At 45.8% G+C, this 15,572-nt stretch overlaps 1 protein-coding gene across 7 annotated transcripts in view; it reads left to right on the forward strand.

Moving 5' to 3' along the window:
* Positions 1-10,907: 10,907 nt before the first annotated feature.
* Positions 10,908-15,572, forward strand: part of POU2F1 (POU class 2 homeobox 1) — a 132,442-nt gene continuing 127,777 nt past the window's right edge. For 5 of the 7 annotated variants that reach the window (XM_080614358.1, XM_080614361.1, XM_080614359.1 and 2 more), the window contains exon 1: positions 10,908-11,032. In XM_080614358.1, the coding sequence (XP_080470484.1) occupies positions 10,969-11,032 (64 nt within the window). In that variant the 5' untranslated portion in view covers positions 10,908-10,968. The remainder of the gene's footprint in view (positions 11,033-15,572) is intronic. The other 2 variants (XM_080614360.1, XM_080614362.1) reach the window with 2 other exon arrangements.

Below are 15,572 nucleotides of genomic sequence, written 5' to 3' on the forward strand. Positions count from 1 at the left end.
CCCTTTGGAAGATATCGGGAGAACTGGCTACCTAGGATTTAGAGAAGGCTGAGGTTCTTAATGACTTCTTTGCCTCGGTCTTCACTGGCAAAGGCTCTGACCGCACCACCCAAGTCTTGGAAGGTGAACGCAGGGACTGTGAGAATGAAGACCCTAGGCCCACTGTAGGTGAGCATCTGGTTCGAGACCATCTTAAAAACCTAAACATACACAAGTCCATGGGACCTGATGAAATCCATCCGCGGGTCCTGAAGGAGCTGGCGAATGAAGTTGCTAAGCCACTGGCCATCATATTTGAAAAATCATGGCAGTCAGGTGAAGTTCCCAACGACTGGAAGAAGGGAAATAAACCCCCCATTTTCAAGAAGGGGAAAATGGATGACCCGGGGAATTACAGACCAGTCAGTCTCACCTCTGTGCCTGGCAAACTCTTGGAGCAAATTCTCCTGGAAGGCATGCTAAGGCACATGAAAAGCAAGGAGGCGGTTGGTGACAGCCAGCATGGCTTCACTAAAGGGAAATCCTGCCTGACCAATTTGGTGGCCTTCTATGATGGGGCTACTGAACTGATGGACAGGGGCAGAGCAGTTGACATCACCTACCTGGATTTGTGCAAAGCGTTCGACACTGTCCCACATGACATCCTTGTCTCTAAATTGGAGAGACATCAATTTGATGGGTGGACCACTCGGTGGATAAAGAACTGGCTGGATGGCCACACGCAAAGAGTTGTGGTCAATGGCTCAATGTCCAGCTGGAGACCGGTAACGAGTGGTGTCCCTCAGGGATCGGTGTTGGGACCGGTCTTGTTCAACATCTTTGTCAGTGACATGGACAGTGGGATTGAGTGCGCCCTTAGCAAATTTGCCGATGACACCAAACTGTGTGGTTTGGTTGATACGCTGGAGGGAAGGGATGCCATCCAGAGGGACCTTGACATGCTTGTGAGGTGGGCTGATGCCAACCTTATGAATTTTAACCATGCCAAGTGCAAGGTCCTACACCTGGGTCAGAGCAATCCCAGGCACAGCTACAGGTTGGGCAGAGAAGAGATTCAGAGCAGCCCTGCAGAGAAGGACTTGGGGGTGTTGGTCAATGAGAAAATGAACATGAGCCAGCAGTGTGCGCTCGCAGCCCAGAAAGCCAACTGTATCCTGGGCTGCATCAAGAGGAGCGTGACCAGCAGGTCGAAGGAGGTGATCCTGCCCCTCTACTCTGCTCTCGTGAGACCTCACTTGGAGTATTGTGTGCAGTTCTGGTGTCCTCAACATAAAAAGGACATGGAACTGTTGGAACAAGTCTAGAGGAGGGCCACGAGGATGATCAGGGGAGTGGAGCACCTCCCGTATGAAGACAGGCTGAGAAAGTTGGGGCTGTTCAGCCTGGAGAAGAGAAGGCTGCGTGGAGACCTCATAGCAGCCTTCCAGTATCTGAAGGGGGCCTACAAGGATGCTGGGGAGGGACTATTCATCAGGGACTGTAGTGACAGGACAAAGGGCAATGGGTTAAAACTCAAACAGTGGAAGTTTAGATTGGATCTAAGGAAGAAATTCTTTACTGAGAGGGTGGTGAGACACTGGAATGGGTTGCCCAGGAAGGTTGTGAATGCTCCATCCTTGGCAGTATTCAAGGCTGGGTTGGACAGAGCCTTGGGTGGCATGGTTTAGTGTGGAGTGTCCCTGCCCATGGCAGGGGGGTTGGAACTAGATGATCTTAAGATCCTTTCCAACCCTAACTATTCTATGATTCTATGATTCTATGTTTGAAGCACTGCAGTATCCCAGAAAAGTCATCACGCAGCATGCCCTGTGTATCTTGTGGTGCAAGGTCTGTTTTGTGCTGGTCACACATAGTACAAGGTACAAGTTTCCTTCTTCTTGCCTCTGCTCCCCACACAAATAAATCAGCACTGAATAGAAAAGCAGATTCTGGCTTTGATCAAACTTTACCAATATAAAGAAACTTTACCAAATTAAAGAAACAAAAAACCTAAAAAAAAATTCACTGAAGATGCCCTCACCTTTGTAGCATCTGCTAATTAACATTTCTTAACACATTTGTTCTCACAATATGGACATGAACTAAGGAAATACAGTTATTATCTGTGATGCAGGTGCACACCAGAGACACACCAGAGTGACCTGAAGGTACAAGACACACCACATGATGGTGCCCTCATTCTCCAAGCACCTGAGTCAAAAACCTAGTGAAACACACCATGAGTCTTGTTTAATCCACCCCTGGAGTTTTCTGTTTGGAACCAAGCAACAGGTGCTTTGAGCACAGAGGTGTTCCAGCAGCCAACTGATGAAGTTCAGGCAAATAAAAAAATATGTCTACATATGACATACATACCAAACGTGTCACTTCCTTGTCCTGTACTAGCAGGACATCAGCAGAACATCTTTTATCTAAAACCACTATACTACTTATTTTACAACTGCTTTGTGAGTTACGTCTGCTCTGGCTCTTTCTCTCACATCTGGTGGCTCTGACTCATAATCTCTGTGGGATTTAGCTACCCTAACTGAAAGGTAACCTATCTCCACAGCCAGAGATAATAAATTCTTTAGCCACCACAGCAAAATACATTTATTATTAGTATTATAGTAATATAGTATTATTAGTAAACAAAGACAGTAATGTCTTAAACCTCTCCAGGGTGAAACACCAGGGCTTGGGAGCCAGAGCCCTTAACTCCCATGGAATGTAAGGTCATGGTGCTGGAAACAGTCTCATACCTGCAGGGACTAAGGGTCTGTCTGCATATGAAGATAGGGTTTTCAAATGTGTCCTCCTACTAGTAGCACTAACACTGCTCTATCACCAGGAACAATGCTGGCAGTCTGCTGAAGAATGTCTCCTGGCTACAGCCATCTTCAGCACTCTCCTATGTTAATTATTCAGGTCTTTTGTAAAAAGACACCTGTGGCAACTGGCAGAGTATCTGCACCAACATTACCAGCCCTGAGGCTGAGAAACTGTTAAATAGTCTTAGTTAAAATCTTGATGATGAGTGAGTGTGGGTGGAATAACTGTCTACTCAGAAAAGAGGTGCCTTTTTCTCATTCTCTTCCTGTAGTTGAATCCTTATCTCCTGGATAAATAAAACCAAACCTCCTCAGTTATTATTGCTCTTGTTCACCTTTTGACTCTTGATTAGATTTACCCCAGATACATCCCTTTGGCAATGAAAGTGGAATCAACACATTTCTGGTGCAAACTATGGTGGAATTCTCACCCCCTGCTCCACCTCAAGTTCCTTGTTTTCTGAATGGCTGTTAATTACCCGTCCTTTTAGCTCATGTCTGACATACACCTTCCTGAGTGATCACTCACTCTGATCAACACACTGCTCTGCACCACATTGAATCTTTAGCTTATTTTTAACCCTCAGCACTTAAGGCCAAACCTGATACCTTTATGAAGAGAGAAACTCATGGTGATAGCTGCCTCCCTTGGGCTGCTTCTCCTGTATTTTTCAGTATTTTCCCAGATGAGGCCTCAGGATTATTGCAAACCAGTCCCAGGAAGAAATGCTGCTCAATTAGGCGAAAAGAAACTTTAAGGAAAAAAAAGGAATAGAGCCAGCAAATTGTTTGAGATAACAATCTCCCCCCACCCATGTGTCTCTGTAACTAAGAGGATTAGCTGAACTTTCTGTGTCACGCCAAAACTGACAATAAGCAACAGTGACTTCCCCCCCGCTGGCACTTGTACCTTCACATGTTTCATTTTCTTGCCCATACTACTGCCTTGCCCCTTGCTGACTGTATGACAGACTTGGGGATGAACATGATGGCTTTCCTTTCCTTTAAGATTTATGACTCAAAGCCAAACAAAACCCAACTCTCGTTATTACATGCTCTGTTTCCTGCTAACAACAACTCACTTTTAACCGTATAAACTAACCAAGGAAACATGGAAATAGGGTCTACTCAATCTCACCTGATCTATCTGCTGTTTGCCAGAAACACAAACAGCAGCCTCAGGTCTGCTACCACGGCAGTAGGCATAAAGGCATCCCTTGGGAGCAGGACAAAATCTGCACAATATATATAGCAGAAGTCCCATTAAAATTCAAAGCTACTGAGGCTCCATGTAGATACAGCACTACAAGCAATGAGATGATGTTTATTTCAGGTAAAGATTTACCACTGTGTGGTAGGAGAATTACCCAGAGTACTTTAGCACTAAGGTGAAACAAACTTTGGCAAAGGGCTCTGTCACTAATGACTGCATCAGCCCCATTTTCCTCTGACAATGGTGTACATCTGGTGAAAAAAATATGGCTTTCGGTTGATCAAACATCAAATAATTCCAATTTCTATATCAAACCAATTTCTTTTTTCTGAGGTGCACAGAACATCACTTTAAACCAGGTGAGCAACTCCTTCCGTGACCCTGAACAGAACTTGTATGAAGAGACATGAAGACGAAGTTTGTTCTAAAATACAAGACTAAGGAGGAGTATCCTCCCATCAACACATGCTCCCTCCCCTTCTCCACCCCCAGTTTCCACACAAGACCACAGCAGGTGGTCACAAAAGGTGAGTGCCTCTGATACCTGAAGGGCCACATGCAGGTACACTGACCAAGTAAGCAGTTGTGCCACCAGTGAGGAAGGAAGTGGAAAGTGAGAGGAAGCAGGAGAAGCAGAAATACTTTCACACTAATGTAGGTACCAACACTTGAAAAAAGAATATTGTGATAAAACAAACTGGGACTTAGGTGACTGATACCAGGGGAAGGATTGAGGGAAAATGCTGGCACAGCAAAATGTGTAAGAGCTGTTGGGGTTGGGTCATAAACTGAACAGGACTCACCAGTGTTTGTAAGGCGTTTTACTGAAGTAGGCATCTGTACTGCGTACCCCTTCGTTGCGATACAACTTCCTGCACCTAAATTAAATCACTATGGCATTTCTGCCATGTTAAACGGTGAGAGCAGGTACTCCTACGCCACATAAATTCAGCAGAGTAGTGGTTTGGGGGTTCCTGTACAGCTTTATTTGTGATCAAAGGGCATGGTGTTGTGGGGGAGAAATACCTCTAGACAGATTTAGACTTTTACTCCAAAAACCTGCTCTGAGGCATTGTAAAAAATGCCCAGTGTATTGCCATGGGGTAAGGACTGCCTTGCACTCTATAGCAAGCCCTGTCTCGCTTACATGGATCAGCAGTTTTAGTTCAAAGGGATCTAGGTCCATTCTCTTTCTCCATTTACATGAAATCGGACTAGAGTGGAGCGTGGCAGCCTTTTGACAGTGCCCCACAGCACTGCAAGAATTCTGCCTAGACAGTGACGGACACCGTGTCCAATTGAAATTACAGAGGAATTTGGGGTAGGCAGAATGTAATTACACAATTGGAATTTAAACTGTGAAATTAAAAAGAAATATTCAAGGATGAAGGGGCAGAGAGAATCTCTAATCTTCCGCCAGGCTAGGCTGTGTGACAGAAAAGTCCCTTTCTGAAGAGGGAATAAGCAAAAACCCTATCCTGGAAGAAAGGGAGTTAGAGACAATGTTTTCAACAGCACCCTAACTCCAGCTGTGTGTTTGTTTCTTAGGCTATGTCTATTCCACAGAAAACCTTGAGGTTGCTAAAAGGTATCAGATGTGTCCCTCTTGGCCCCCTCTTCACTGAGGTCAAAACCAATTTGGTTCCTCATGTAAGCAGCACCAAAGCATTCCCAAGGTCTACAGCAGAAAGTATGCTGTATGACTAGTCAAAAACCAGGAGCTCATCCCTCTTTTTCAGAGGTACAAACCAGACTGTCCTTCCATATGGGGTCTGTCAGACTCACAGGCATTCTTGCTGTAAGACCTGAGCTTTCCCTGAGTCTTAGTTAATAATCGTCATAACAAAAAATATTATGTATTTTTAAGGGCTCCTCTTTAGTAAGAGAAGGCAGAGAAAACCACTGAAAGCAAATCTGTGGCAGCTTTAGAGTGCCAACTTGAATCAGGCAAATTGCAAGAGATCTGAATCAAGCTGTAGGACCCTGCTGTTGTCCCTCTCAGAGTATAGAGACAGGTAAAGATGGATCCAGCCTTGCGGATCTCTAGGGCCTTTCAATCAAGGCACCGTAGAGAACTGGAGCTTCTCTTCTTGGGCTGCCCAGCCACACATGCAGCTGAAGACAGCTACTGAATTTCTCTGCCTTAGTTTACCATTGCTAAAAAAGCACAGTGATAATTTTCCTGTATCTTCTAAATTGGTGATTTGTAAGATGTAATTGATTAAAATTGGAAGGCACTCAGATGCTGCATTGATGACCACCATTTAAATTGCATACAAAAAATTAAGCTAGAAAAGGTGCAGCCAAAGCAGCAGACAGCAAGAAACAGACTGAAAAACCCATCTGAAAAGATAAGTGTCCTCCTAGTGATTCTCTCTCCCTTTCCTGAGGATGTGTGAAGGTTCTGAATTATGCTTGGTTTTTTTTTTTAATATGAAAAACATGCTTCTTTCTGTCTGTGTTCCATTTCTTACCTTCAAAAAAGCAGCTAGCTGCAACTGGGAGGGGCAGAGTATTATAAGATGGAACAAGTTCCCTGCTTACAATTCCATTAGCTGGGAGACTCAGAGGATCGGCAACAAGTCTCAGAAATGAGAGATTCTGGCTCATCTTTTCTCCAATCCAGACACAAGACAAGGGGGATGCAAACAGAGCTGGAAAGCAATCTGGTCAAAGGCAGCCAGCAGCCTGTGCAGGGGAAAATAACAGCCTATATACGCAATGGACAGCTCCATTCCTCTGCTGTTTGTGCTCAGCACTCACAAGGTTCACAGGAAGGAGCTTTGAAGTCAGGGCAGAGCATAATACTGGAAAGGGATGGTGCTGGTAGGTCCTAAGCCTCGGGGGTGAGGGCAGAGAGTCTCTGCCACCCTCGGAACAGGAGGAGGGTGGGGAGCAACATAAGAGAGAAAGGACAAACATCTTTGTGGTTAAAGTACTTAACACCACAGCCTCAGAGCACTTAGGCCCAAGGCTGAGTCCCACTGATGATGCTGTGACACTGGAGGAACTATGCATGGTCTTTCTACTGCTTTTCATGACTTCTCCTCAGTCAAGGAGCTACTAATCCAATTTTTCACATGCTCTTTGCCTACCATCTCTCTAAATTACAACCTTTTTGAGACATGGATGGTCTTTTGTCGTTCATTTATTGATAGCACATTCAAAAAATGAGACTGTAACAGAGAGACTGCTGGTCTTTCTGAAAGGACATGTACTACACATGAAAAATGGTAAACAGAGACATATAGGTAAGTTTAATTAAAGGTGAGGCAGTCTGAAAGTGGAATGAATTGAGAGGTTTTGGGGAGGTATGCACAAAAGCCTAAGGGGCAAAGAATGACTTTCATGGCAGAAGCCTCTGTCGCAGTACCTGGAGGACCAAAAGGAACGCTGAAGCAACCATGACCCTACAAATAGGGCCTCCTTGAGGAAGGAAATCAGCTGTGAAGAAGACAGAAAGAAGGGATATTGTGTGAGAAAAGCAGCATCTGGGATTCACATCTGAGTGGCACAGTGGAATTGGAGCAGAGCAGATAGGTTCGCTCTTCATTTCTCTGTACTCTAAAACTGTGTGGGAAAAAGGGTAATTGCCTTCCCAATGTGCTTTTTGCTTAAATACTGTGATTTGTGTTTCTTTTGTCCCCTGCCTCCCCACCTTAAAAAATAAAAATTGTCTCTGAAACACTACTGAAGTAATTCTAGCAGGAGACAGACAATTCAGAAGGTAATACAGCGATCACAGAAAATTTTGGGCTACAGGCACAAGAACAGACGAAAGAGAGCTAGGAATTAGGAAGTGTCTTGATCAAAATGCAGACAATGGACAGAGACATACTGCAGAGCTTTAGAAGATCCTGAAATACTATTTCTTCCCTTTATAGGTGTGTTGAATTTTAACACTGTATTGTTTTTCACAGTCAGGAAATATTTTTAAAGCAAAATCCCTGCAAGAGGTGATTCTACAAGGCTGACATGTCCAGTAAGAGAACAGAAACATGGAGTACCGCAAGGTGCTCGCTGCTTTGGGCTGTGTTTCAGCAGAGGATGTGTGTTCCTAAGCATCATTGTGAGCCCAGTCTCGCTGACTGCAGCCAAACAACTCAGTTTCACACTTATGTCTTTTTCTGACTCCAGAGTGCTTAGCTTCTTGCAGGAAGCTTCGTATCATCTTTGTGTCCAATTATCTCAGATTTCAAGTATTTCCAGCAAGTTGCTCAAGAGTAAGATACCAGTCAGGCACTATGTGGAAAGTAACACCAAATAATAAGTTTGCAGAAATCACAAGCTGTTTGCAGACAACTCACAACTGAAAGAGAGGTAAAATTTATCTTATAAATTATTCATCACTAATGATTTGGCTAGCTTTCCTGGATATATAGCCATAGGGATGTATGACACCTTGGGGAAGGCATCAGATAGAGATGCATTCAAAGTAAAGTAGGGAAGAGGATGCAGATACAGGTTGAGAGCAACCTTTAAAGAGAAATGGAGAGCAGCTACGTGGCCAAACAGAATGAAGTTCTCTTTATAGCTGGTCGATTAGAAAACATGGAGCAAGTTAGTAACAACCAGGAAAAAAACAAACCCAAATCCAACCAAAACGGAAAAAGCACACCCCCCAAAAAAAACCCCACCCGTTTGTTTTCAGACTTCTTTGGCAGCTATGGGTTGCAGCTAACTGCAGAAGCTGAGCGAAAGGAAAGGTGTGGTAATGGGAGCAAATTCTCACCTGTGAGAAGTTGCTACTATGAGGGAGGAGGTTAGTAGGAAGTAGCATGCAGGACTCAGAAGAGTCTACAGGTGAGATGGGAAGATACTAAAGAGAATATTCAGTGTAGGCAGGATTAGAGCTGTGCAGAGTCTTAATCTAGGCAGCCCTTTCTCTACACCTTTATCTGTTGTGGTGCAGCCACTGTGTGGCCATAAAACTGGATTAACTGGCTCGCAAGGATCATGGCTGAACGGAAGAGGAGCCTTTGTTTACATGTTCACTTCTGAGACTGAAACACAGATCTTCCTGAGACAAAGCTCTTAATTACTAGTATGGAGTATCATTAATGAACAAGTGAGAGTACAAACAATGGTAGTGGAATGTTTTTGCTTTCATAGTGCAGTGCATTTCTGCTAATGTTTTCTGCATTATCAAGAGGTTTTTTTGTAGTGTGGAAAAAAAAAAAAAAAAAGAATCCCATTACCAGAGGAACTTATTTTTAAATAAAAACGTCAAAATTACCTTTCTGATTCAGCCCCTGGAGAGAAACCCTGCTGTTTCCCTCCTTCAGCCTTTCCTTTTTGGCTCTTCCCTCACAATGAAAAAAAATCTAGTGACTGCCTCTGACACGACTTGCAGTTCCTTCAGCAACGGCATGCAAGAACAGATCCTTGCCTCCTTCTCTTATTCCACAAGGGTTTTGAGCCCCAGAAGAAAATCTAGCTTGGACTCTGACCTCTTGAAGTTAATGACTCTTGGAAAACATTAAGACTGAGTCCTTAATGAATACCCTTCTGTACCACCTTCTGTATCTTCTCTTGCTTTTTATGGATGTACATTACAAAACTCGGGCATAACCTGTATTTATGCAATATTAAGGTTAAGAATGCAAGGAAGTTTTATTTTTAGTCTGCCAAATCTGTCAAGAATCATATGAATTTTACCCCTCTGCCTGCTTAGCCAATTGCTTGTCCCCATTTGGAAGTTTTGAATCTAAAGCTAAATTTATTTGTTGGTCCCTGTATTCTCTTATTATGTACTCCCTTTTAATGAGGGAGGCGTGAAGCCTGACTTCCTCTTCATGTTAGTCAAATCTGATGCGGTAAGTGGAAATACTTTTTTGAGAAAGACACCCCAGGAGCATTGTACTGCCCAGAACGAGGGGTAAATCATGTAGAAATCAGTGTGCGTTTCTTAACAGAGGAGAATTGCCTCTTTAGCAATCACTCTATTCAGGCCACCACTCCTGCCCTCCTCCACGGACAATCGCGGGTTGCACGCAATTTTCTCCGCACGCAGTTCCTCTTTATTCACATGGGATTCATTTTGCTTTGAGCTTGGGGAGTACCTGTCCTGCAGGCGCGACTACTACAGGTATTTTCACAGTCACTTGCCGGTAACAGCGCTTTCGGAAATGACCTTTCAGGCCAACGGCTGCGTTTGAACCCAGTGTCATCTGCTCGCCGCTCTGTTAGTACCGCGATTAACCACTCCCGCTACACTCGGTCGGCCTGGCGGCAGAACGGTTCACGGACGCCGCATCAGACACGGGGAGTACAACTCCCCCTCCTCAAAGGGAGCGGCTCCTCCCACGCCGCCGTTAACCCATGGCCCCGGCCTTCCGAACCCCCCCGGCGCCGCAGAAGGCACACCTCCCCCCCCGAGTCAGACACTGGGGTGGTGACGATTGAGGGAACCACCACAGGATCCGTGTCGTCCCGTCCCCCCCCCCCCCGCCACCCAGCGCTACCAGCGATCCCCCCACCATGCACAGGAACGCGTCGGGAAGAACGTGGGGGGAGAAGTAACGAGTACGGGTGAAATGCGTCTGAAACCACACTGCGAGCTGCATGATGCTTTACACGTTAAATACACTGCGAGCTGCGTGATGCTTTACACGTTAAATAGACCCCAGCCAGAAGTGAATGAAAAGCAACGCGACGCCTGCGCAGTGCCGCGCGCAGACTGCACCGGAGGGTGCGGACGCATGCGCGGAGGCGCACAGCCAGGTGGCCGGGGGGGGGTGGGGGGGTGGGGGGGGGAAAGGAGAGGTGGCGCATGCGCAGAGCGCGGTGGCGGCGTTGTGGTGTGGCGGCTGCGCAGTAGGGCGGCGGCGGGGGGGGAGGAGGGAGAGGAGGAGGGGCTGGGGAGGGGCTGGGGAGGAGGGGGGTGGGGGGTCCGGGCGCGAGGGTGGGTTTATCGTGCGGCCGATTTTGGTTAAAATATTCAAAATGGCGGACGGAGGAGCAGCGAGTCAAGATGAGAGTTCGGCGGCGGCGGTGGCGGCAGCGGCAGGTAATCATTACTGCGTTTTACATATTCATATTCATACTCGCACACGGGGCCCCCCCGCCGCCTGCCCGCCCCGCTTAGCATAATTTATTAGTACTCAGGATTATTATAATTAACGGCACAGGAGGGAGCGGAGGGGGGGAGAGAGAAGGAAAGCAGCCTCCCCGTGCAGAGAGATACACACATACATGCATATATACACACACACACACCACGCACACACGCTCCTTCCCTCACACGGAGTCGCACTCGCACCCGCCCGCATGCTGGGGCACCGGCGGCAGGGCAGGCAGCGGGGCGATGGGGGGCGGTGGCGCAACGGCGAGGCGGTTGGGTCGGGGTGGGGAGTCGGTGTTGGGAGGAGGGGTGAGGGTGAAGCCGTGAGGGGGGATGCATCCCCGCACCCAAAAGCGGCCCGAGGTGGGTAGCTGCTTCACCCCCCCCGGCCCGCACGCCCACAATAAAAGCCGCTTTACATATTCATGAAGGGGGGGTGGGGGGCATGGATGCTGCTGGAGCGGTCCTGAGGGGGGGCGGGGGAGGGACATGGCCCGCCGGGCTGGAGGGGGACGGGCGGCCCCCCGAGTGGGGCAGCGTCCCCCGGCGGCAGGACGGAGGGGTACGGGAGTGCTGGCACCTCGGTGCGGCCGGGTGAGCGAGGAAGACTTGGTTTCCTCATCTCTTCTCTCGTTAACTCACCCCCGCCCCTCCCCGCATCACCCCAGCCAAGGTTATTTCCCCAGAGCCTAGGGCCTGCAGGCATGGGGTGGATAGGTGCGGATGGCCTCGAGAAGTAGGCAGAATGAGAGCGTGGTTTGGCTTTTTATGCAAATTGCCCCCCCCCCCCAAGGGTAGGTTCAGTGTGGGGTGACTTGTGGGGTGTGCGGGCAGAGTTTCTCCGTGCTCCCCTCCAACGGGAAAGGCCGCATGTTTTGCACCCCCGAAGGCTGGATCTGCCCTGGCAGAGGTGGTTGCCCTCCTCCCCTTTTTCCCTCCTGCTTTCACAGGCCCGAGGGTTTACGGGGAGCTGGGCGCTGCGGCTCCGGGGCAAACTCCCCCATTCCCGCAGGGTGCTGGGCACCCGGCCTCGCGTCCCCTCGGTCTGAGCGCCGGGGCAGCAGCGGGTGGTGGTGGTGGCAGCCCGAGTGGGCTGGCACAGGGGTTGCGGGTCCCGTCCCTGTCCCTCGCTCGATCGCTCTCTCTTTCCTTCTCATTTGAATAATGTCTAATTCGGGGAGGTTTATATTATTGAAATGGCCGCCTGGCTTTCCCCGCCTCTCATGTTTAGTAATTCAGACCTTTAATAACAGCCACTCAGAGCCCAACGCCGTGTTTATATTTTACATTCGCCCCATGTGCTTTTGTGGTTCAATATGATTCTTCTTTCTCACTCTCTTGCTTTTTTTAAAATTTTCTTGGCAACCCACAAGGCCCTGAGATCAAGCCCAGGCTGTGTGAGGAGAGGAGGGGGAAGAGCTAGGCCCTGGCTGCTCTGGCAGTCGCCTAGGCCTTACTCTCTGCTGCTTGATTTATTTACTAATAACCAAAATGACCCCCTCATCTCCACTCCCCCCCTGCCAGCAAAAACAAAACCCTCCTGGGGCTTGAGCAGTATCAGATCTGCTCATAGATTCTTAAACACTCATGTCTTTTAAATAAGGAGCTTATTTTTAATTTATAGCAACTCAAGACTAAAGGTGTTCCTTTTTATCTGCTTTTCAGAGGCTTGGGCATTTTTGGTCCCTTTGTCCTTGATTCTTTTCCTTAAAGGAGAGTTGCTTCTAATTTGTTTCCTGGCACTGAGAGAGCTATAGAAGACACACTCAAAATCTGAACAGCTTTCCTCCTCCTTCTGAACACAAACAGAATTGAGTACATTGGAGATAATCTTATTCACCTTCTTTTTGTTTAATGTGGATGCAGTCTAACTGTGGTGTGTCAGATGCTTTTGTCACTGCTTGTATCTTTGACTGTTCTGGGTTTGGGTTTTTTCTTCTTTTATTTTCCCTTTTCATTTAGATTTGACTTTCATGACAGAAGATACCACTAGGCAGTACAGGGTCTAGAAAGGAAGATAAGTTTTCTATGATTGTGTTATAAGAACACCAAGTGAAAATTGAAATTAATCCTCTTAAATTGCCTGGAGTAATTCAGTTTTGAACTGGATATTGGTCTACTGAGAAAGAAAACAAATGGGCTATTTTATTGGAAAGAGGTAGTAATTAAAAAAAAAAAAAAAGGAAATATTTGTGTGGGGATGGGTTTCAGCTGAAACTGGAGGTTTTCATTAGTGACCATTGTTTTCACCCCGTGGGGAAAAAGGACATAACAGCAGGATACTTCAAAGTAACAGTGCCAGATTAGCATGTAAGCATCTTTGCAACTTGACTAGGAAGAGAGTTCACATACAAATGCAGATGGTGTATTTTGTAGTTTGGTGCTAAATTTAATCTGTCACAAAATACTATGCTGCAGCTAATGAAAAGCATTTTGATTTAAAAAATAATAACTCGGGTTATTTATCCTTTTTCTTCACCCTTGGTGAGGACAGGCCTTGAATACTAGAAGGAAAAAAATGTGTAGAAGTGGTAATGAGACTGTTCAGGTGATTGTTTCACAGACCAACAGCACAACGCTGGCTGGACAAAAAGCAGTAATATGATTTCATGCCTTAAATAGCATATGTTTCTGCACTTGCTTCGCAAGATGTGGTCAAGCCGATGATGTCATTGGCCAGAGGACAAGGTGCAGTTAATTTGATTTATTGACCTGGGGTGAGGTGTAGCACTGAAACCTTCTCATAGGGAAACCATTTATCTGTGGACAATTTCCTTTATAGCAGCAATTTAACCACTGCTGAGACTGTAGATATTTTATCCAGCATGATAAAAATGTACATTGCATCTTGCAAACAAAATTTCTTTTGTCACTGAGGTTTTAGTAATTTTTATAGAATGGAATGCTGGACAGTGGCCTTGTGTGGTCTTATGGCTGAACTGGGGTTTATAACTCTGAATTCAGATATTTACATGCCCAAAAAATGTATTTCTCTCAAGCATATATTTGTGTGCCTGTATTGTAGCTTAAAATTTTACTGGAACGTGATGTGGGTAAAAATGTGTCCTCACCCGTGAAGCCCATCAGCAACACATTAGTGGAAGCCCCTTTTTCCAAACTGTGGTGTCATCTTTGTTTGTCAGAAGGTGCTGAGGCTGATTAAGTGGATATTACTTCTCAGTCTTGAGTAAGGACTTTTATGTTAGTTTATCACTGATGGGGTTTTTAGCTGCTTCTTGGACCTTTATCAGTGGTGGATGGGAGAGTAAAAGAAACTTTTTTTTTCTTCCCTGTGGACTGTGGTTACAGTGGAGGGTTGTGCTACTGTTGCTTCCTAATTCTTACCAGGGAAATATGTTCTCCTATTTCTGCTGTCCTTTCAGCTTTTGTTTTATTACGGACAGAAAGAAGAAGGCTTGTCCTCCCCATGAAATAGTTCCTCTGCCTGATTACCTCTGCTCACTTACCAAGGTGTCTCTGCCCTTTTTCTCTTGTATTTTCTTTTTTCCTTTTTTTCAAAGAAAACTGACCAGTCTAAGAGCTGATTGGAGAACAGGCTAAGCTGTGTCAGTAGCCATGCTGCTGCGTGTGGTGCAGATTTGTGAACGTGTGTGGCAATATGGTGATGCCCAACTAGAGGAGCTAGGTTTAGTCATCGCTTTCTAGAAGGAAGGGGGAAGAATCTGAACTTCCCATCCTTTCATTTTAACAGGAAAAAAAATAAATAGGTTTCGTGTTGCTACCAGTTTCTCAAGGATTAGCTTGCAGTAATAATTCAAGCAGCAAGTGTTAATGCTGACTTGATGATGCTGAATGTGGATAGCTTCTGGATGCTTGTTTTGGCAAGTAATGGTGCTGATGTTTGGAGTTGCCTCACTCCATGGAATCCGTGAGGTAGCCTTCAACTCTGTTCCTTAAACTTGGGAAGCACCAACATATTCTGCATTAGGAATCTCTTATGCAGTGTGAAGAAGTGCTGTTTCTACTTCTGCATGATTGTAATAATGCCTTACCCAGAAAAATGAGATTTTGGACACCATTGTTAATTAATCTCTGTCAAATTTCAGGTGGTAAATTCTGTGTTTAGCATAGCATATTTTTGTTGTTTTCCTTATGTTCAAATGCTCAAGGATGCAGGTATTTTGGGGTAAATGTTTTGTCCATGCTGTCCAGAATGTTTTTTTTAGTCATCTGTCGTCCAGCTTTTCTGTTAAATAGTGTTCATCTCCTTTAGAGACATGTTGGTTCTCTTTCCTGGTTCTCAGAAAATTTGCAATAGTTTTATAGCATGTAGTAGTTTTCTTTTATAGCAAGCAGTTTTCATTTGCTTTCCTCAGATTTTGGCTCCTGTGAATTTCAAGACTTCAAACCAGATTACGACATTTTTAATGCGCAAACCCTAGTCCAGTTAATTTTCTTACATTTTTTCCAGCATCCAAACTATTGCTGCCCATAGGATAATAATCTCAATGCTGATACTTTACGC

This window comes from Psittacula echo (genome assembly GCF_963264785.1).
Source record: "Psittacula echo genome assembly, chromosome: 3".
Lineage (NCBI taxonomy): Eukaryota > Metazoa > Chordata > Aves > Psittaciformes > Psittacidae > Psittacula > Psittacula echo.